Genomic DNA, 24,093 nt, shown 5'->3' on the forward strand with positions numbered 1-24,093 from the left:
TTGGCTAATGCAGGTCAAACCAGCTCCTTAAATCAGACTTAAAACATAATAAGGTTTACCTTTAATTTCTGAGAATTATTAAAAATGTTATTAATATTAGAATTTTCTTTAATTAATGGGAATACAATTTTTTTAGTCACAAAAGAAACCCCTATACACCAGCAAAACCAGTAACTTACTCTTCTATGATTTTTTTTTTTTTTATAAAGTAGACTACATAAAGCAGATTTTTGCCATTTGAAACAATAACACTTTATTTCTACAAAATAATTAAAAGACGGAAAAAAAAAAAAAAAATACTGCTTTTGTCCTTTTCAGAGACCAAATGCTTTTTAGAGCTTATTAGTAACAATAGTAACCATTAAACTAGAGTGTGGACAAAACATGAACTGTGAACTCTCAAGAAAAAAAAAACAACAACAATTATTTTGCCTGTGAACATGTTTGTTCTAAAACATGAGATAGTGTGAACAGAAAATTTCCAAGGTGCTGCTCTTTTTGTGTTATTATATGTTCAAGTGTTTCAGTGTTTAAAAACTGATAAACAAAAATTAAATCCCCAAAAAATGCACAGGTTAAAAAGAGACATTTTTAAAAGCCTACACGTTTTATCACGCATTTAATTCATTTTGCATTTCACTAACACAATGAAATTAATAAAAAATCTCTCAAAGTAAACTTGTAGCAAAATTGAAGAAATAACAGAATAAATAGTTCAACAGTAAAGTGTGTCTGTGCATGTCTGCCATAGAGAAGCCTTCAATACAGGAAGGTACCAAAGCTGCCCTTGCCATTGAGCTTGAATTGATTCCCATGAATGGAAATAAACATTTCCTGTGAGAGTAGATTCTCATCAGCCTGCATGGCCCCTAATGCTTTTATCCGGCTCTTCTGAAGCCCATGTTTTTTGGCCGACGTGGCAACCAACTCTTGCTTGATGGCATAATTTCCCTCAGTGAAGTCTGGAGGGATGGAGTGGCTATGTTTGATGGCTGGACACTCTTCCTCCACAACAATGATGGGCACATCATCATCATCATCCTCGTCCAAATCTGCCTCTGGTTTTACTCCTGTGTCCTCAGATTCTTCCTCTCTCTCATCTGACAAAACAGAAGAGACAGGCTTCAGAATAGATCTGGTTTTAAATTGTTTTTGGGGATAGCATTTTTAATCTAAAACCTTAAACTTTAAAGAAAATGTGATTCATAACTAGCTATAATTGGAAAAAAGTGTGATGTATGTATAGGTTTGAAACAACATGAGTGAGAGTGAATGATAGAATATTACTTTTTGGGCAAATTATTCCTTTAATTCCTGACCAAAAAGCAGGCAGCTCAGAATGATGCATCAACGCAACATGCTCTCATTCAACTTTACAGCAGAAAAAAATATGAATGGTTATAGTCAGCCCGAAAATGATAGGGTACAATAAAAGGATGTGTTAGATACATCTACGACTCTCCTCTAAATGGAGGGCTTTTGCACTAAAACTGAACCCTGCTGTTCCTGGAAAAACAAATGACGCAAGGGACAATTGTAGTGTAATACTAGACAGAGATACTTTAATTTCATATATTATAGGAGAAAAAAGAAAGCCTCTTTAGGAAAGCCAGCTGTTACACTACGAGCAGTGAAAAAGCTTTTCTTCACGCATTGCTATAAGACTTGCTGATAGAGGCAAGCTATATACATACAACTATAACATAACCTACCTTTTCCTTCCAATATGTTTTATATCTATTTCAGCTGGACTGAATAAGATAAATCTATTAGTTCTGAATTCCAACTCTCAAAAAAAAACACGTCGACTGAAAGTGCTATTTAAACAATGCAGAATAGAAAGTCACTATGCCAAAGCGTCTATTAGACAAAGGCAGATGGTTAGAGGCAGAAACAAAGGAGCCAGAGGGAGAAGTATGGTCTACTTGTATTTTGAAGCCGAGACGCCTTCTGCGAAGCATATTTCAGAAATTAAGCACACTGCATTCACAGCTGCCCTTCACTGAATGTCAAGCGTATTTCCGTTCTTTCCTTTTCTCAAAACGGAGCTGGCTGAGAGAGGGAAAAAAGTCAATCTTGCTGAAGAAAAGTACCGTGGGGATGGCAGTCATTACGGACAGGCCTTCCAACAGCCCCTGGGGGGCATTTTTAACAAAGATTTTATGCAAGCGAATATATTTTCACAGATATTACCGCAGGAGAAAGTAGAGCACTTTTCACATGGTCGGACTGATTCCTGCGGGTTCCTTCATGAGCTAAATAGGCTTGTGGCGTATGCAGGCTCACACAGAACCATTTACATTAATGGGGAGAGTGGTCGTGGCCTATTTAATTTGTGGCAAAGAAGATGAGATGTGTGAAAGCAAAAAAAAAAACATCAAGGTTACAGTATTGCCCATACAAAAACACCAAAGACACTAAGCAGAAAAAAAGGAGTGGACTGGCCCTGGACACAAGAATGTATTATTTATGTTCTGTATTATTTGCAATAAATTTCCCAATAAATTACAATAATTACTGCATTTCAAAATTCAGCATAAAAAACATGTGAATGAATCATGCCCCTATTAAGACATTTTAAAAGTGCCTAATTTTGTTTGGGAGGTAAACCGGTTAACATGCATCCAAGGTAAAAGAAAACACTTTAATTTTCTCACTTTGCACCATCACCTCTTTTCTCACAGTGTCTGAAACGGTTCGATAAAGGAGAAACCTCTCTTTTCCGAGAGCCTACACTGCTCAGATCGACCGCTTGCAGTGCATGCTGGAAACGAAACGCTCATTACCAAATCTGAATTTCAACCGGAGGCTTCGAACAGTAACGATAGCATTGGTTTTACCATGTCAATTCAAGCCCGAGTCCTCATCCTTTGGAAGCGCATGCAAAGTGGATTTGCTTTCACAGAGCAGGAATCAGCGCCTTCTCAACATGTCAACAAACCTAACTCTGGCCTCTTCCAGGCCTCAGCTACAACTACAGCATTTGATGGCGGGTCAAAGTAGACATTGTTTGCAGGCAGCCAATGAAGACCATAGAATGGCATTATGCATATTTGTTACAAACCTACATAGAGCAGGGCCGAGAGCTGTGGGAATGGAGCAAGGCCGGTGGCATGAGTGATAATGAGCGTAACCTGCGCACCACACCGGTCTCAAGTCCCACGGAGGAGCTCCGGAAGGATAAAAGGAGTGACAACAGAGCAGGACTAGGTCTGGGACATTTATGTTGTGTTTTATTATGTTTATATGCAGTCGTCCATGAGGGTCTGCCGCCTTACTTTCATTTTGTTTTTTGTTTATTTTTGGATTAAAATTTATGTTTAACGTTCTCTGGTTCCCACCTCCTCCTTCCCTGAGCCTTTAACATTCATGTCACCTCATGTTGTTTCAAAATCAAATGCAGTTATATTTTGTTCTGTGGAACCAAAGAACAAAAATGATCTATACAATGACAGTTCATGCTGACCACTTCTATCAAAATCAAAAAGGACAACAAAAACCCCCCCAGCATTATAAAAGTAGTCCATGCAAGTCATACGAGTCATATCTGAAGCCACGCAGTTCATCTGGTTCACGAACTGGACTGGACCCAATGACCAGTTGCAGTGATCTGCAAATGTATTGTTCACTTGCTTTGGTCCAGACCAAATACAATGTTGATTTTTTGTTTGGTGTGGTTCGCTTTCACACTGACCTTTTTGCAAGTGAACCAAAATTTATAAACAAAACCACACGTGTGCTAAGGTCATCCATTCATTGGAAAAGCAGTAAGTCCAAAATCAGGCTAATCATGGAGATCTTTATAGTGCAATTTTTATTCTTTACTGATTTGGTGTTATCAGCTACTAATGCAATATGAAGACACTTGCATCATATGATACAATGTCATCTATACGATGTTGTAATTAGGATTTTGCGAAGACGCAGATGTGCTGCAAGATGGTTCCGGCAGTTCCGTAACTTTGCTTTTCATTAATTACTTAATAGTGCTGTAAAAGATCTGGGAAAATGCTAACTTTAGCCTTGCTGACAGTTCAGAAGGAAAGTTATTGCTGCTTGCCTGCCATTCTCGCTCTGTCTGCACAGCGCACGTGAACGTGCTGATGACTCATTATGTCTGCGTGAACAGCCTGTGTGCAGTGTATGTAAACACATTTTCTGACAGGGAACACATGCTATAGGACCATTCGGAACGAACGCAACGATTGAACAAACATTTTATGGTCCTACTTCTTCCACAGACAACATATTTATAAAAATACATTTAGACCACATAGAGCGATTGCTATCAGGATATGAGGAGACTTTACCAGCATAACAAAAAATGTTTCTGCAGAGAATCACCTACGGCACCTTTAAAGCTCACCTGAAGTTATTCGATAGATACCACATTAAAAAAAAACTACTAGCCTAATTGATCTAACTAAAGTTCAAACATTATTAAAAACAAGTGAACAGTCAGTAATAAAATAAGAAGAAATACACAAATTACAAGCAGAGATGAAAACTAAATAAGTTACAAAGACAGTAGTATTCAGGTACAGAAATCTATAATTAAGCCTAAATGTAAAATAACACTATTTGTTCACTGTAGAAATTAAATATAGCTTCATCTTTTGTTGTTTTGTTAACATTAATGACACAGACAACAGTAGGAATATTAGGTGTCTGCTGTCACTTTAAGACCGAATGCGCGGACCGAAAAAACAAACTTCTGGTTTCTTTCTCAACGGTCCACTTAAGACATAACCGAGAGAATACATGGCGAGACAGGTATTTAGACAAGTTTTTTAACATAATTTTGTGCACATGTCCATTCAAGGGCAAGGAAATGCAAAAGAGGAATCAATTCGGTGTTTGAGTGCTATCTGAACCTCTAGTGCCTCTCTCTCTCTGCATGCGCGTGCTTCGGGTGTGTGCGGCTGTGCGCACAGATAACGCGCGAGCATTTAAGATGCGCGAGCATCTCTTCTTCTGCATTTAACGCAGAGTGCCTTTCACTCTATGATGGTTAAATTTAGCAGTTAGTCCGCGAATCACATGCGTGCCGAACAGTGGGGCAGCTGGCCCGTACGGATCACAGATCAACTGCGATCCGTTGCACCCCTAATGTATAGGTATTTCATCCCCCCAAATTACATAGTAAAAATCTGACCCAGTCAAAAAAGTGCTTTCTGCAATTGGGTCGGGTCATGTTCACACCTTAAACAAACCGTACCAGAGTTGTTTGGTCCACACCCAAGTGCGATTGCTGTATTCACACCTGCTCTAAAGATCCGCACCAAGGGGGGGAAACAAACTTGAGTTCAATTCAATCGAACCAAACAAAACAGGTGTAAATACACCCTTAAAATCTCAGGGAGTACTTCAAGTCAATAGTTTAGGTCAAAGGTGTTACAACTGACAAAATAAAAAGTTTGGAAAATACTGATGTGGAGTTTGAAAACTTTAAAGATTAACTTTAAGTGAGCTTTTGATAATGGCAAATGTAAAAATAGGGGAAACGAGTATGTGTACTATTAAATATGCAGTATTGACCAACACAAATCTCTAATATCAGCAAATAATTAAAATGTAATCGATTTATCATGCTTCATTCAGTGCTGTAATTTTTTAAGCTTGAAAAGCTGGACACTATCAACAGTAGTTGTATAAAAAGATTCTTCAGAATTGTACTTTTTTGCTCTAAGAAAGAAAAGTAACACTACTTTAGAACCAGAAAAAGGGGTCATCTTCATTTAATGCTTGCAGCAATTTGTCTGCACAAAACCTGGAGCAGATGTTAGTGTTTCAACACTTTCAGGTGTTGCTAGGTACTTCAAGATAACCGCTCTTAATGAACTAGCTGGTGTTAATTTGAGAATATGCCCTGCTTCTGTTGAAGTGAGGCAGCGGGAGCAGACAGAAGAAGAGAGAGGCACCTGCGGCATTGGGCTCTGGGGGCAGATCCTCCACGGTGGCGTCACCTGGCTTGACCAAGATAACGCCGTAGCCTTGATTGTTGTGGATCACGTTGTTCACCATGGTGATCTTAGGCATGGCATCCAACTCATCTGCAAAATCCTGCCAAAGGGGAAGCAGAGGGTGGTAAACACACAGCATGCCTACACAAATGATCATGCACACACATACGCGCATCTCTTTTTGGCCTAAGCAACGTGAGGAAGAATGAAAGACTGAGGTTGGGAAGGCGCAGCGTGTACACAAATGCACAAAAGCATTAGGAAGGTAGGTAAAATCCAATTATTCCGCTAGAGTTAATTACAGAAAAATCTTTTTGGGATGCTGCTACCTGTGTGTGAATCTAATTTGCTCTCAGGTGAAACACTAACACTGACTTGAGAAAGCCATCACATAATACTTCAGCTCATGAAACACTTTTGAAGCCGATCTGCAAAATTTTCCACAAAGACATGTCAACAACTGCAGGGTGCTCACTGGCTTTTCTGAGCTTTCCTCTGAACTGTGTGAGCGTACTGACCTCTGGTGACACAGCTTAGAGCTATTACCATCAAAGACGCCCCATGGCAGCCAGTGAAGTCCACTCCACTAACGCATTAAAGGGGCTAAATTCTCTGGAGGTCTTCTAAACGCATTAATCCACTAAGGACATTAATGCGATACCAAGACAGCTCTACAGTTCGCCCAGGTAAAATACTTGCTGTTGCCTGGGCAACGATTAGCAGTAACCAGGAGCTAGACGGGCTAATCTATAGGCATTTTCGAAGAGCATAAGCTCATCCATCTTGCTCACCTTAATCAGGATCCCCTCCTTGCAGTGATGGATGCCGTTGCCCACCAGACTGCATACACTCCCAGGGTAGATCTCCACACCGGCCCCCTGAAGCAAGCGCACAGCGACCATCAGAACAAACGATAACGGTATTAGTAAATGAAGAAGAGGCTCTTTAGTAACATGGTTGGTGGTAAATCAGTCAAAGAATGCTGCTGCCGTGATCTTTCACACCTGTCTCTCATACTGTATTAACTATTATAAAGGATAGATGATGGAGCTATACATTCAAATGGTAATACCCATTTCAAAAGTCATTTTATAATTTACGTGAGGTACCGTGTGCCAGTGCAGCTTACCTTGGAGCCGTACAGGTCACACATGTTCATTGAGAGCTGGGCCGCCGATCGCACTATCACACCTGTGGTCTCACACTGCATCACACAATTTTCCATTTCCAGCTTCCCCTGGCGAACACCTGATGAAAGATAAAGGGTGACAAATTGAAAAGACATTGGACAATGGTGGCAGGACATGCAAGGAGGAACGGTTTCCGGTCACATATAAAGGTTGAAAATAGTGCTGGGCTATATTGAATATACACAATATAAAATTAAACAAAATTGACATCACAATGATTTTTAAGACGTTAGATTAGATCCATGATCTTGACTTGTGAGTATGAAAGTGTTAAGACAGATTTTTAAATTGCATCTTTTATTTACACTTTAGCTGCAAGAATGGCAAGTTTTATTCATATGGGAATCAGTTTAGTTTTTTGATAATATAGAAAAAGGTTAAAACATCAGCATTTATTTAAATCAGCATTTATAGAATTTCTATGCAATGTAAAAGTATTTACTGTCACTTTTGAACAAATTGAATGCATCCTTGCTGTGTATTAATTTATTTAAAAACAATATATATATTGAAATAAATTGAATGTTCCTTCAGTTAAAGACGTATAGAACACATGCCTTGATTACTTTCAACTAGATTTTTATTGCATTTTAGTTCTTGCATTAAAATGTTTAAATCCAATTTAGTTTGATCAAAATTATATTTAAAAGCCTATTTAAGCCACTGCAGACCAAATACATAAACAGGATACATATTAAATATTTATATATAAAAGTCTGAAAAATAGTGATAAAGTATTTTTTTTTGTGTGTGTGTTTAATGTTTTTTGAAACATTGTTTTGGAAGCAAGCAGGATATCTAGTAGATCATACACATAGCTATTTATCTGACCAGATCAGAAATCCCACAGGAAACAAACCTTTAGTGTAGCTGCACACGGGGATACAGATTTAAAAGCTCCCTAGGCTAGACATGCCAGAATGGCTCACCAATGAAATGACAAGGAAAACATAAGATGACTTGTCACTGGCCAAATGAATGCACATCAGGTCTCGGGTGGATATACTGCTGCCCATTCAACAGCAGCAGTCTCTCAAGACTCTTTGACAAACAGCGGGAAAGAGGGGAAAGGGACAGGCCAATTTCCTTTAAGACTCACACAAGATGCCTTCAATGGCGTCGCGCTGTATGAACTTTAGATTTGAGAGTTTGACGTTTGCCCCAGTTGACTCCACAAAAGAGTCACCCTTGTTACGCTTCTCGATCACCACCTCGTCCGGCAGACCGTATCCTGAGGGAAGACAGGGAGAGAAATGCCTTTGAAAAAAGTGCTTTTAAGACCAACCCTTCGATATTTGGCAGACACTTTTATCCAAAGCAACTTACAAAAAGAAAAGTATTTTACAAAATAAAATAGAACCAAACAAGATGAAAAAATTAAGTAAAAAACAAACACCGCAGTGAGATTTTAATGTTGTTTATGTCTCTTTAAATAAAATAACTCTAAAATACCCTTATTATAAAACAAGCCAGTGATGGCATATTTTCGATAGTAACAAGAACCTGTTAAAATTGCACTCTTTGAATAAAACATTTTCTGAACCTGCATGACAAAAACGCAGAAGGGAAACTGACAGGCCCTTAACCCTGATGGATCACTGTCATTTACCACTATGCCTACCATCCAGCAAAGAACATCTCATTATAGCAAAGCCTCTCCATAAAGGACCTAATTTTCTATGGAAATTAGACCGTCTCTCAGTCTAGACACATGGTTTCCAAGTAACAATGTGCCTAAATGACCATCAACTATCGTGTTGAGTCTATAGCAGACTGATGACTGAGAGGTCAGCTTAGCACCATGTCAGTTTGAGATAGTGGTGGCAGGTCAGCGAGAGCAGCGGTTCAAAGCCGCAGAGTTTGACAGCCCGGCTTCATTACACACTGCTCTTTGACAGATGGTCCTGAAGCAGGTTTCTTCCAGAGTTTTCTAACAATGCTCAGATGAACTTCAGCACCCTGGTCAGCTCTCACACACTTCTTTCAAATGCCAAAGGCTGACTATAGACCAATAAGGTCACAGCACCATCCTTACTTCTACGCCTGCAGGTAACAAGAGTGGATTTGGTGGAAGATCTCACTGTAATTGACAGCAGTGGGATGCTTTGAATGGAGGAAAACACAGAATCACACATCCTACTTCCTGCTCTACAAAAGGCAACACCGTCTGTTGCAGGTCTCAATGGATTTTTTTCACATTTCCAGGATTTTAAGAAGCGGAAATAGTCATAGTTGGGTAAAATTCTATAGTGGTGAATGGAAACTACAACAAACATAATCTCTGCATTCATATTTGCTCCAATAGCAAAAGAAAATCTATTCTATAACTTTCTAAAAGAGGAAAAATTGCCAAGAGATTGATTATGTTGGCCAGAAAAGAGAAAGATGTTAAATTTGCCGTCACTCCATCAGCCGTTGTATTAGATACACTCACGCAGCAGCGTTAACTTGTTTTCTGTCATTTACAAAATAAAAAAGTGATAGTGTTATGAATTTACGTTAATATTTCTAAAAATATTATACAAAAATATTATAAAAAAATAAATATTTTACATATTTCCCAGAGAAAAGAAAACATATATATGCTGTTAATATATGCTGTGAAAATGGTTTACATTTTCACAATTTACTGCTCCTTCAAATAATCTCGGCAATAAAGCCATAGCCTGAGACAGAGGCACGTGTGACATTCTCGCTAAATACCAAAGAGTTATTTTATGGTAATCTGGCAGTGGTCTAATTGAGTTGCTCTTCTCCTATAGTAGAGCCTGCAGCCGGCTGTATGTTATCTCCTCTTCCAGGGCTTCCCTGACTCTGCAGGAGGGACTGCCAAGCACACAAAACCTCCATATTTAAACAGCGGCCTCCAGGCCAACTTTCCTCTTCATCACTATCTGACTTTGCAGGTCATTCATTTGCATAAAGAGACTCGACCCTGACCCTGTGCTCTCTCTGCTCGCTTGCCTCCACATTCCTCATGAATTAATTTCCGCCCCCCATCATTGGAAGATGGTTATTGTTCCATCAAGCTCAATTACCTTCGGAAGGCTTCCTAATATCACGCACCGATTGCGGTGTTCATTTTATACACGTCCAGGGAACCATTTTGACAAACAAGGCATGGTGCCAGACTACTGACTTACTGTTATGAAGCATGCTGTTTCACAAAGCTTTATTAAAGGGAAAAGAATAGTACAAAACACAGGTGGTTTCCTCTGAGTTTTAGATGGAGGAAGATGCAAAAAAAGTAAAGTACCAACTTCCAATCAATTTGGATGATAAAGGTAAATGTCTCTACATCACTGCAGCTAAAACTGGCCAAACCATTGATTTAGACATCACTAATGTCACTACATTTTAAAGTGATGGTTCATCCATAAATTATTATTATCATTTTTTTGTAACTGTCCTCACACAGAACTATCACAGAGATTTAGAATGCTTGAAATTTGACATAAGTCTTAAGAATTACTTGACTTTTCTTTTTTTAAATCATTTTGGAACTTTCATTGAATTGATTTTCAAATTAACCCCTATTAGTTTCCATGAAATTTGCCAAAAATCAACACTATGAAAAAGAAACATGTACAACTGAAAACGTCTATTAAGGCTTATCAGATGACTAGAGAAGTCTTGCACACATCACCAGAGATGTCAGTAGTTTTCACCAGAAGGTCCAGTTATGACATTTTGATAAAACATTACTAGGTCAAAAGCATTTTGAAAAATTTGAACAATTCATCTGTGAATACATTTCAAAAAGATCTATAACATGGTGAGTCATGCGATTACCTTCAACCTCAATAGAGTCGACGAGACTGATGGAGCTGGTGATGATGTAAAGGCCTGGGCATATGATGACCACATCGCCCTCATAGCACGCACTGACCGCAAGCACCGGGTCACTGTGAAACTGGGATCAAAACACACCACATTAGTCCAACTCATCTTTATCCTGAAGAGAAAGCAACAAAAACTGAATTTTAAATCACACTGAGTAAAAACAGTCTGACACACACACACACACACAGGCATGCGAGCACACACATTTGCACCAGTTCTTGAGGGATAAACTGGCTCACAGAACAAGAGAGATCAAACATGAGCTAGTACATGAACACTGCGCTTTACAAATCCTACATTACAGCACCTTGACACATCAGTGATCATATCGTCCTAACAACTGCTTTCCGCGCAAACCGCTCTTTAATCGCACTACTCGAGCAGAAGATGGAGAAGCGAGCACATGTAAGATTTTACTGGCCAAACTATTCACTGAGACCTAGCAGGCATAGAATTATACTAGCACAAGTGAAATCAATGATACAATTTTTTTTTTTTTTAAGAGCTACGAGGCAGCCAGAGCGCTCTCACCCAGATATTAACCTTTAGGAGGTAAACCCAGGAAATTAAAAGACAGTGATGGGAGAGAGGGGGATTAATATCAGCATTTGTGCAGGATTTGTGCTCAACCTGCCTTGTCTGAAACTACTTTATTTAAAACGATCAGACCATCCCCCATCAGGATTCAGCTCTTGGAATAGGGGAAGTGACCTTTTCCAGTTCAAATACCATATTTCCCAGCCAAATGTCCTGTCATGGCTTAAAACAAAGAGCTTCTCCCATTCTTTCACAGTCCAGATGTCATAAACCCCTCCTAAATTCCCCATTTACAAAGCCAGTACAGCTGAAAACAATACCCTTATTCTGAAAAGCTGAGTACTACAAGGCCTTCTGACCAGCATGATAACTGCACCATGAAAAAGAAAAAGGGTTATACACACCTGCACTTCAAACTCTTCACTCGAATAGTGGGGCATCAGTTTGTCAGTTATCAAGCTTTGAAGCTGGTGAACTGTGGCCGAGGCAGATACCAAGTGGACCACATGGCCGCCAGCAGGACGGGGCCCCTTTGCCCTGCATGACTGCTGACCAGAGTTCACCTTGTAGCCCAGAACATACCTGCAATTGATAAGCAGGTGGCGCGGGTAAGCAAACCAAAGAACTAACAGGCACACATGCTCAAACACAGCTGTTCAGATTAACACATCTTTGATCCCAGTGGATCTGAAATCTGGTAACTAGGAAAGACTGATGATTAATTATGGAGCAGCGCGTATTGATCCAGAGGTTTGGAAAACGTAAAGAAGTCAATACTTCAAAAACCATGAATGCCTGATAGCAATATTAATCACATTTATTCTCTCCTGCTTAACTTGGGGGTTGAAGAATATACATGACACCTCTCAATCTCAAAAAAACACACAGCAGTAATAATAACCTGAGCAGTGGGTTTTCAATAATACGCAGCTTGCGCTTAAGTGCTTCCAGCTGCTCGTACATACGCAGCCCTTCCACCATGGACACGTTGTCTTGTTCAGACTCGGAGTCACTGTTCAGGTCACTTCTCAGACTGGAGAACTCCTGAAATTTCCCAGAGCAGAGCGCCAGCACCGAGTGATACTCAGCGACAAGACCAGCTGGAACACGATCCTCCAAGATATCATAGTAACTGTGGAAAATACATGAAGGGACAGATGGGGGGGGGGGGGGATGTGAGAGACAGAAAACCATGATCTTGTTAAGGGTGATGACGAATTTCTCCATTACTAGGGGCACCATAAAAATTCCATTCACACTTAAGAAGTTCAGTAAAGTAAGTATCAGGTGTGCCATTACACTCATTTAATTTGTCTGACATCATCTCCACTATTGTTTATGCCAATGTGAGTTTAAAACTAGATATCCCATGCTTAAATTAACATCTAATTTTATAATGACTTTAAAAAAAAATCCAAGAGTAAATAGATTTGGATTACTCAAAGCAATTTGAAGTGTTGTCTTGTAACAAACTGTTCATTACTGAGTACACACTGCCACCTGGTGGTCACAGCTCTTTTATAACTAAATCAGTGCTTAGGATATTACTAGACATTGATGAACTCTGTGTTTGTTCATGATTCAGGGGAAGAGACAGGACACACAGAGGACACTTACAGCCTAAGACGAGGCTCCACACACCGAACAAAGTAATCAAAGTCATCATCCTCATCTTCCTCATCCCACTTCCTCCAGATATGCTTATAGAAAAACCTGTGGGGATTAGACAGAAACGGGCAAGAGTGAATGATGGGAGGGGGAGATGTGAGTAACAATGACAGGAAAACCTGCTTAACCAGTCAGTTCAGTATAACAAAAGGAACCTCATCAGAATTGTCGTAGATTTTCCTAAACCTAACCAAGTCCTATCTCATCTGACCTAAGTCTACCGGGGCCGTCTCCAATCGACGCTTCAATATATAATCTATTTCTCTAAACTATCTCACCTGCTGCGCAGCAGAAAATGACAGACAGACTTCAGCAAATGTCCTTTGAGTTCTTTATTTACGGCCGGGAGAGTACTCAAGCAATTCTCAGAGAATCTCTCTCAAGTAAAAGAATACATCAGGTTTTATAAGACAATACAGACACATCAAAATAAACTCAGCGTGACTAAAATCACTAACATTACATCATCTTCTATCAATATGATTGGTTCAATTTGTAAAGCACGCCCCTCCCTTCTTTACCCTCTGTTACTGGCATAAGCAAAATCATCAAAAAACGTTGTAAAGGGTTAACAGTCAGTTGATTACTCAATATATATATATCATGACATAATGCAGGCTAAAAACAAAAGGTTAGTAAGACCTGTCCTAAAAGAAGAAGTAAAATTTAGTTTGTTATTTTTGTTAGACCTAGAGGAGGAAGTTAGTTAAGTATTTGTCATAATGTTACACCCAAAGGAGAAGTCAGGTTAAAAGTTTAACAGGTTGAAATAAGGTTAGAAGTTTAACACAGATTAGATTCAGAAAAATTTGTTTACCATCTTATTTATTAAAAATCCACCACAGATTCACAAACCAAACACGTATACAACTGCATCAATGTTCGGATGCACACAATATGGCAGATTTGAATATCAAATGCCACATTCCATTAAATATTTAAACGTCCCTTTTGCCTACAGTACCTCACCCACTCATGGTCACTAAACCACACGTTTGGAATATTTCAAGCTGTATAATTAACATTAGTTAATGGATTAAGAACAGTGCTGGGTAGAAGCTGATTAGCCTACATGTAATCTGGAATACGTAATCAGATTCCAAAAATTAAGTACTTGTTATTAGCAGGGACGTCGTTAGGCCTATTTTAGGGGGGCTGAAGCTACCCCAAAATGTTCCTAAACCCCCCTAAATGATAATAAGAACAACAATAACAATTCGATTTATCAATAACCGTATCCTCATTCATATTTAGGCGCAACGATATACATCCATCTACAAAAAATAGCCGAAAAGTCGGAAGTTGAAGTTGGACAGTACAAAGAGTCGTGCTGCCAACTCTCGCGCATTCACCGTGAGACACGCAATTGACACTTTTCACAGGCTCTCAGGCCACACATACATTTTCTCACGCACAGAAAAATCGCGAAGCAAAGAGGACACGGAGACCGACAGACTAGACAGAGCAGGTTACTTTATGATATAAAAGAATCTCAACTCTCAGATTCTGTTAATTTTATTACGAAATTCAAACAATAAATACCGTTTTGGCTTTTGTAGATGTGACGTGACAGATCCCTAGCGCACGTGAACCGATCATCTCTACTAGCTAAGAGTAAAAAAAACACGAACACTGTTGAAAGATACAGTAGTAGGCTACAACTTACCGAAATGTATATTCCTCATACATAATATCAATCAATCAGTGTTTTTTTATCAGCGTGAAGAGGTCAATAACATAGCTGGAGAACAATTATGTCACATTTACCTCAGGAAAGCCATTTAATGAACATAATATAGGCTATAGCATGTAGTTGCCAAGAAAAAAAAAGAGCTATAGAGAGTATTTTGCTAAATATGTGTTCTATATTACATATTTTTTATATTTTTTACTTATATCATTAAATAAAGTTGTTGCTATTATAATAATAATAATAATAATAATAATAATAAAATGCATTATATTTAATTTGAGTTATTTTTAACCTTAAATACTACCAGCTGATAGGACTCTCTGTATGTTTACAGCATTAGGTGAGTCATTTTTTTCTTGAGAAAAATTAACGCCTATCTTGAGTACCTAATATTTATCCAAATGAGTCAATATTAAATCAAATTACAATAATTGAATTGAAATAGTGTTGTCACGATACCAAAATTATTGTTTCGATACCGATACCAAGTCAAGTATTGCGATTTCGATACTTTTTCGATACTTTTCCTGAAAAGGGAGAAACATTCTCAAATATCATTGCTGTGCTTTATTTTAAAACCGGGACAACATTCTAATCATATAACACACTAATAAATGAACATATGAACAGCAGATATATTAAACATTTGAACAAAATATGAAATATCAAAAAATAAAAAATAAATTAGAGCAATGACATTCAAGGAAATTTTTTTTTATAAATTTAGCAGCATTATCTAATTTATCATAAGAAACATAAGAGCTTTATCTTGATTCTGAACTTTGAATAAAAATATGAACAGTGATTATATTAAACAATGTTTAATATTGGTAACATATGATAAGCCTCATTGGTGATATATTTGACATGTGGGGAGAGAGTTGTGGAAGGCCTATACTTCATGTTAAACATAAATATATAGCAGCAAAGACAACGTCGGCAGTGTTGACGGCAAAATAGGCTACAGAATAATTTGTTCTGTATTAGGTGCAATATTTGAAAATCGATAATATTTTTTTAAATTACATTTATATTGTATTTATAAACTTTCAAACATCAAAATGTCATTTATTAATATGTATTCATGTCAAAATGACAGAAACATCTTTTCCTATTCTATTTTGCCTGGAAACGCTTCCAACACACGTGCGTGTCACGTGAAAAATAGGCGTCGGTTCTATTTCTAGAATGCACGCGTTTTCCGCGCGTCTCTCGAGCTGCACCCAGACGCGTGTGTCACGCAGGCAGTTAACATGGGAGCCGAAATAAAAACGGACACGACACGCAGCCAGTGTGTAGCCGGCCATCTGGAACGCGGTCATTCTTAGAAGGATCGATACTAATAAATTAAGGAATGTGACGTTTTTAATTTCCGATTAACTTTTGAAGTATCGGTGCACCGTGCAACAGAGCAAGGTACTTCCATATGTCACTCCCCGCGTCATCTTTTTCTACGAGTCGTGGACCACTTGTGCTCGCACATGCAGCCATCTCGCTGTAGTGTTTTGTCACATGACACTGACAGCGGCAGGTTCTTTGCTGCGTGCGGCAGGAAAAAAACACAGACGTCCATAGGGAGGCGTTTTTTTTGTTTTTTTTTTTTTAAGTATCGATACTGATAAATTTAGGTATCGTGACGTTTTTAATTTCCGAGTATCGCGATACTTTTGAAGTATCGGTACACCGTGCAACACTAAATTGAAATAATAAAAAAGCGTAGCTTACCAGAAATTGTACCATGCACCATAATAATTTACATATAATTTTACACTTATGCTATACTAAAGCCTGAAATTGGCACTTTTTGTGACAGCAACCCTATAATTTTTTATCAAAGATGTGGCTTAACTTCAGAATTTGAACTAAAATCAGTATTCTTATGATTGCTCTGAACATTTCTGACTAAGTTCAACAAACATTAAATTAAGGTTAGGTAGTGTGATGGTGTGACGGGGTTGAGACTAGGGTAACAGGGTTGAAGATGGTAATGGGGTTGATGAGACAAATACAGCTAAACATATACAGTTGTTTTTTACTCAAATTCACTAACATTTTCTATAAACGCAAGTTACAAATACCCTGGGGGCTAAGCCCCCCCTGTCTTCCAATCCTAGTGACGTCCCTGGTTATTAGATTATAATTATGACCGCCGCTATAGGGTCATATAGGGATTGTCAAAGTTTTTTTTTTTTTCGTCATCTACTGAATTTTTTCGTCAACGATACCAGGGACACCGAAACACCGGGGAACATGAAATTTGGTGGGCATATAGCCCCACTAGACTTTTACGGAAAAAATTTCGTTTGGTCCCCGGGGGCCACTCACCCCCCGCGCTGGGCCCCCCCAAACCCCAAAAATGCAGTTTTTCCTAAATAACTACCTGAACCGTGGCACCGAGGATGAAGAAATTTTTATGGTATGTTGCTCTTAAGGGCCCACATCAACCTAGCCCATAATCACTCATTTGTGATTTGCGCCCCTCCCATAAAAAATGAAAATGCAATATTATTCTGCTTTAATCGCCCCTATCTTCAGTTGAGATGTTCAGAACTGCACCATATTTCATGTGTATGGTTAACTTGACATCCTCTGGGGGTATGCTAAGTTTCGTAGAATTTCATCCATGGGGGGGTATAAAATAAATTCATTTATGTGCACATTTAGTGACTGTACACTCATCGGCCTGTAGATGGTGGTGTTGAGCGAAGGGTTGCTGGTTTAGGACGATACGGTCACTAAGGTTGCCAACTGTCCCGAATTAGGCGGGACGTCCCGCATTTTGGGCCTAATTTATTTGTCCCTTGCGTGACCTCCCGTGTCCCGTTTTTTGACAAGCTGATAAACCACTGACTGATACAACAGCAACAGCAGCAGTGCTGACCACGACACTTGAGAATGATCACCGACACCTGTCATCATCCAATCACAGCTTTTTTTAATCACTGTTTTGAGACAAATCATTGTTTGATTTGCGAACATCCTCTGCCGTCTGGTCGCTTCCGCTTCAAGCCGGACTCGTCTCGCGCTAACAGTAATTTCCTTTCACTGTCCACGTTTTGATTTCGGCTAATCAATTTTGGCGAATGCAAACAACGTGATTATTGTTCATGAGTCTAACATCCAGCCACGCAAGAAAACATGTAATCTACCTGAGGGAATAATATGCTCAAAAAACATTTCTGATTATTATTAATGTTTTAAAGCTTTTAGAAAGTACATAGAAAGCTTTTGTAACATTATCTTAACTGTCACTTTTGATTAATGTAATGCATCCTTGCTGAATAAAAGTAGGCAATTACTTTCTTTATTTTTTTTCCCAAAAAATAATCTTACTAACCCCAAACTTTTGAACTGTAAGCCTAGTGTATAATGTTAAAAAAGCTTTCTATTTTAGATAAATGCTGTTATTTTGAACTATGGTTTGTTTGTAATGTGACTTTTTTCATGTATGACATTAAAATTATTTTTAGAATTAAATACATAAATAGGTTAAGCAATACAAATGTGTTTATGTCTGATAACCTTTTAAACACAAACTTAACTGCAGACACTGAAATGACGTACACTGTGTGATACAGTACAAATATTTTGAGTGTCCCTCATTTTCCTATAAATAACCACGATTGTCCCGCATTTTCCTTTTCTGAAGTTGGCAACCCTAACTGTCACACACACACATGCATGAATACAAACAAACGTAAGCATGCACACACACTGACATCCACACGCACAGACACACACCCATACACACACACATACAAATCCACATGCACAGACACACACACAAACACACACGCGCACACACATGTACGCACGCATACATACACGCACAGACACACACACAGACACACACATACACAACACACACACACACACACACAGACAGACATGCACATACTACTACTTTTTTTAGGTATATACATAAACACGCAATACAGCCAAATTGCTCCACGTCATTTATTTTTGTGGAAAGCCAGTGCAGGCCTGAGTGGCGGTCATATTTTGTACCGCCATGCGGTACATCTAGTTCATTTTAAAATACTCGTAATCAGACTAGTTACTTTTCTACTGATTAGATGTTATTCTCACAATGGCAATAAATTATTCATAATTCTTTGTTATATTTTAAAATTTCCTTTCTAAAAAAGCCTACTGTTTATATGTTCAGAAGGTCTTCTAGGTTTGTGGAATTGCACACACAGACAAGATAATAGCGATGTGCCTATCACTGAAAACTGAGACCCACACAGCATTTGATCACTGATTTACAGAAATCATTTCACTTTTAAGAAGCGTTTTCTCAACATTGCATATCTAATCAACTCCTGACACACTAATTATTATTTGAATTATCACTCAGTGAGTCATTTAACCATGTATTGCTGTCTTTTTTTTCTTTCTTTTTTTACAAATTCATATAATTTCATATTTACATGCCATTTACATCCAACTTTTTTTGTCAGCTGAACCTCTTTGACCTTAAATATTTACTTGAAGCAAGACCTTAGATTGCAAGTTAATAACTTAATAATAAAGTCAATAATAAAATAAGTCAATAATAATAATAAATGATAATAAAATAAAGTTCACAGTTCTCTGGTGTCGTTAAAGGGATAGTTCACCCAAAAAATGAAAATTTCATAATTTACTGACCTTCAAAGTGTTCCAAACCTGTATAGATTTCTTTGTTTGTTCTGCTTAACACAAAAGAAGATATTTTGAAGAAAGTGTGTAACCAGCCCGCATTGGGGCACCATTGACTTCCATAGTAAGGAGGAAAAAAAATACTATTGGTGTCCCAGAAATGTTTCCCACATTCTTCTAAATATCTTCCTTTGTGTTCAACAGAATAAAAAAATTATACAGGTTTGGAACAACATGAGGGCGAGTAAATTATTTTTTGGGTGAACTATCCCTTTAATGGTCACATGACATTGAAGTAAACAAATATTTGTAATCTTTTTTTAAGTTTTCAGTATTCACATTTAAGCAAAAGCAGATGCGAAAGAGAACTCAATCCAGTACTCGCAAGCTGTTTTCTGCACTCATTCACAAATGGGGAAAAAATGTGGGTGGGAAAAACACATGCAACTGATCAACTTTCGTGACAACGCAGCACAGGCCCAATCTGGCAGTTTTTGTTGAAGAGCCCTGTAGGGCTGGGACGGTATGGATTTTTTCTTACCGCGGTTGAAAAGCAAGAAATTCCCGCTGTATAGCAGTAAACCGCTTTAAATCTCTGCTCTCTCTCGCTCCCTCTCCCTCTCTGCCGTGCGCGCGCTACACGGTTTGGAACACAGTCTCTGTCTCGCATGCGCGCTCTTGCTCGCTCGCTCTTGATTCCGTGAGATTTTAACTAATTTGCGGGGATCATGGAGCCGCTATTAATATGCGGGAGACTCCCGGAACTTCCGGGAGACTTGGGATGTCTGTAGGTACTCTCGCATATAGGCCTAATAGTCAATACGAATGGAATGTTATTATGTGTCATGGAACATTGCGCTCCCCAACTCGCGAAAGGTCGGATGTGCTCCATCTTTTGATGGATTCAAGGTTTTCTAAACAAAACTTATCATGTAAGACACAATGTCATTAGACACAATCCATGTCATTAGAATCAATGAATCAATGTAATTAGACACAACGTGCACACAGTTTTTTTTTTGCGGTGATGACGGTGATGAGCTCAGACCCGCGGTAGGCATCATGTGACCGCGGTATTGCGGTAATGCGGTAACCGTCCCAGCCCTAGAGCCCTGAAAAGGAAAAGAAGAAAAACAAAAAAGTACATTTAATGGGTTAACTAACCTGAGGTGTTCCAGGGCCAGAGCAGTCTGATCAAAGTCCCCAGACTCATCGTAGACAACCAAGAGCTCCAGAAGAGGTACTTTATGAAGTGTAGCTTCCAGCAGGGACTTCATGGACTCTTCAGTAAGATCACAGCTTCTGGTCTCACACTCCATTGGTAGCACCAGCTCCACTTTTGCCTTTAGCTCCTTACAATCGACGTCAACAACCTACAACAACAATCCTCAGCCTTTTAAACATCCTTTTGTGTGAATGCTTCAATCATACACATTGACCTTTTTGTTTCTTGACAGTAAATACCCAAAAACCACTTGCCTGCCACATGCTTCAATGAACTTACTTCAACCAGCACGTCAAACACATCAGTGTGCCATATGGCCTGCCAATCACATGGCTCCACTATCTTCTCCAGGTACTCAGCGGTGAAGGCTTTTACTTCAGACGTTTTACAGTCACCTGTCAAACATTTCAGTTTTTTAAATACACTTATTGACTCGTGTATTGTTGTGGATGACTTTCAAAAGTGTTTGAATGGTTACCAAGCATGTAATCTTGATATGCCTTGAATCTCTCATAGTACAAAAGATGATCTGTCTGGAAGGTGTCCAGCAGTTTTCCATGTCCTGGCCTCTCTGCTCGCCTTAAATGAGTACAGGGTCTTTCATCACCACTCAGATAATGGGTGCCGCTGTCGTCGTCATCTTCATCTTCTTCTTCTTCTGTCTGAAATAACTCTGAAAACATCAACACTGGCAGTTCAGTAATTTGCCCTATAAACCCACACAAACAAATGTTTTGGCCTATGACCTACGTGATATTGTTAAAATACCGGTGTCAACGTCAAACGTGTGACATTCGATTAATTTTTAGGGGTGTGTGAAATGAATGGCACATGGTAACTTGACATAATGGAGGAGTTTAAGACTAACGTTAATGCAAATGACAACAAACCTCACAGTCATATAGCGTATAAACATCACAAACCTTTAGAAACTCGATTATGGTTTGGTCTGATCTCAGTACATTGAGTCTCTGTGTCTCTTTCCGTCTCTTGGTTGACATTATGATCATGACTGTTTAGTGGATTTTCGCTGGTCAGTTTGATGATGATTTCAACGCTGTTTTCAGTCTCAGCGTCTCTCACCTCCTCCGGCTTTGAACACACAAGCTCCTCCGACATCACTAAAGCTTACAACTTTAATCGAGCTACAATAAACGATGTACAGATATCAATAAAATGTATTTTGTTAACTAAGTTAGATTAGCAGCCAACTGACGGTCGGTCTCCACCCTTCACTTGTATTTTCAAACGTTACCCGGGCTGAGCAAAGAGCCCAATAAACTCACAGGGCGGGGCCATCCGAAACACTCTTAAAGGGACAGTGCACAGTTAAAACCTTTTTAAAATCACCATGAAATTAAAATTGATAATACTTGTTTTTATGGAATATTGCTTTTTTTTTCATTCATGTGCCCTTATAATGTTTATAATTAACATAAACTTAAGTTATTCATCGCAACTTTAAGGCCGAGGACCTCTTGGTGGAGTATGACCTCTTATGTAGTATTAAGACATACTACATAAATATACACGTATTTGTACACTACATTTAAATGCATTTGTAATATAGCAGACCAGTGAAACATAGCTGAGCTTTAGCTTCTTAACGTTCTCTTTGGTTGTTAGCTAATTCATTTTTAATTTGTGTTCAAAATTAAATGTTCATAAATAATATTTTATAACCCTTATAAATCCTCCTTTTCACAGTGTTATCATTGTTTGTTATTTATTTATTTATTTTGATTTATTTTTTATTGCAGAATGTAGGCTACATAAGACAGGGAACAATCAATAAAGTAAGACACACTAACACAGAGTTTGAATTTGAGAAGAAGAAAAAAAAAAGAAAGAGGAGCAAGGGTGAAGACAAACAGGTAGCCGATATAGACATCAAAGAAAATACTAAAATAGTAAATATTGGGACAGAGAGAAACATAGAGTTTCTTTAGTCTAAAATAGACTTTTATGCCTTTTGAAACATTTGAAACATTGGAGCAACTGGGTATGCCATATATAACAGGTAAGCTTTATCTATTACTGAGGTTTAAACATCTCCCAGAAAATAGCACTGATAATTACCAGTGATAATACGTTTAAGTTCTTTGTAAATAAGTTTGTTGCACTTACTGTCTAAGAGGTCTACATTACATATTTTTAAAGAGGAAAGAGAAACAACAGGTCTAGATAAAGGATCAGAAAAACTGCTTTGGATTATTCTTAACAATCCAGTGTATAGCATTGCATACCTTATAACCTTTAATTGTAATTCTAACTTTACATTTGTTAATAAAATCATTATGTCATAAGAAATACCCATTATCATCTAATAAATCATGAATAAAAATAAATAAATGCCCTTTACTACCAATCACTTTTGAACAGAGATTTCCCATTAATAACTACAGCCCTATTGTTCCAAAGAGTCGAGTAGTGAGGGGATAAGTTATGGGTAAATATCATTTTCCAAAAAAGCAGTACTTGTTTATGAAAATTGGATAACTTCAAAGGTTCAGGAACACAAATTCAAGGCCGCCAATTAAAAAAAAAAAAAGAAAAAAAAAAGTGATTTGGAATATGGTAGCCTACCACATTGAGTGCGACTTGGTTAAACACTCTTTCAGACACTTAATTTGGAATGTACCAAGAAGAGATTCAAAATCAACGGCTCTCAAGCCTCATACTCTTTAACCATATGGAATTTACATAAATAATGTGTTTTATTTTTCCATATAAATTTAAATAAAATAAAATGAACCGATTAAACTACTTTTGGGGTAGTATACAAAGCATGGGATAGATAGATAGGTTTAGATATTCCCTCAATTTTAGTCAAGAGGATTCTACAAAATGGGGGTCAACCTTGAACAAATTGCAACAGAAGCAAACTCAACTGATTTTGTATCCTCAATATGTCCTGAGTAAGGAAAAAAAAGTCCTGAAGAATCCCATTAGGGGAAAGTTTCGAAAAAGACCCAAATATAGCCTATTCATACGCCTATTCATTCTTTTTCTTACATGAATAGGGTAAAAATTTTAACCTTTTGATATCACCATGAAAATTACTGAGTTGATTACTTACATCAAGACAAACAAAAAATGTATAACAAGTTTTTTGAAATTGTTTGTTAACATGGACAAACGGTGCATAATCTAATTATGTATGTGCTAATTTGCATAAATACCACAACAGATCTAAACATTGGGTCTAGCCAGGTGAAAATGTCTTGTTGAATCTTGTTGACACATAACAGTAAAATACTTAATGTTAAGGTTTGAATGGGACCCATTTAGGCTACCCATGAGCATTAATACATAGAGGCAGGAAGAAGT

At 38.2% G+C, this 24,093-nt stretch overlaps 1 protein-coding gene across 1 annotated transcript; it reads right to left on the bottom strand.

Moving 5' to 3' along the window:
- Positions 1-602: 602 nt before the first annotated feature.
- On the bottom strand, positions 603-22,047 carry shcbp1 (SHC SH2-domain binding protein 1). The gene is made up of 13 exons (XM_084107463.1): positions 21,687-22,047; positions 21,242-21,436; positions 21,043-21,158; positions 20,703-20,911; positions 13,151-13,246; positions 12,435-12,665; positions 11,938-12,115; positions 10,946-11,066; positions 8,253-8,384; positions 7,093-7,211; positions 6,755-6,841; positions 5,922-6,063; positions 603-1,100 (listed from the first exon to the last, which is right to left on the bottom strand). The coding sequence occupies exons 1-13, from the start codon at positions 21,880-21,882 to the stop codon at positions 760-762; spliced, it is 2,163 nt and encodes a 720-aa protein (XP_083963589.1). The 5' UTR covers positions 21,883-22,047; the 3' UTR covers positions 603-759.
- Positions 22,048-24,093: the final 2,046 nt, after the last annotated feature.

This window comes from Abramis brama (assembly GCF_963993115.1).
Source record: "Abramis brama genome assembly, chromosome: 3".
Classification (NCBI taxonomy): Eukaryota; Metazoa; Chordata; class Actinopteri; order Cypriniformes; family Leuciscidae; genus Abramis; species Abramis brama.

Bases quoted from the DNA above. Each gene is read 5' to 3' on its own strand.
- shcbp1 (XM_084107463.1), bottom strand. From the start codon at position 21,882: ATGTCGGAGGAGCTTGTGTGTTCAAAGCCGGAGGAGGTGAGAGACGCT. The intron at 13,247-20,702 runs GTTAGTTAACCC...TAATCCCCACAG, and splicing joins CTGGCCCTGGAACACCTCAG to GTTTTTCTATAAGCATATCT. The intron at 12,666-13,150 runs GTAAGTGTCCTC...TATTTTCCACAG, and splicing joins GTGGAGCCTCGTCTTAGGCT to TTACTATGATATCTTGGAGG.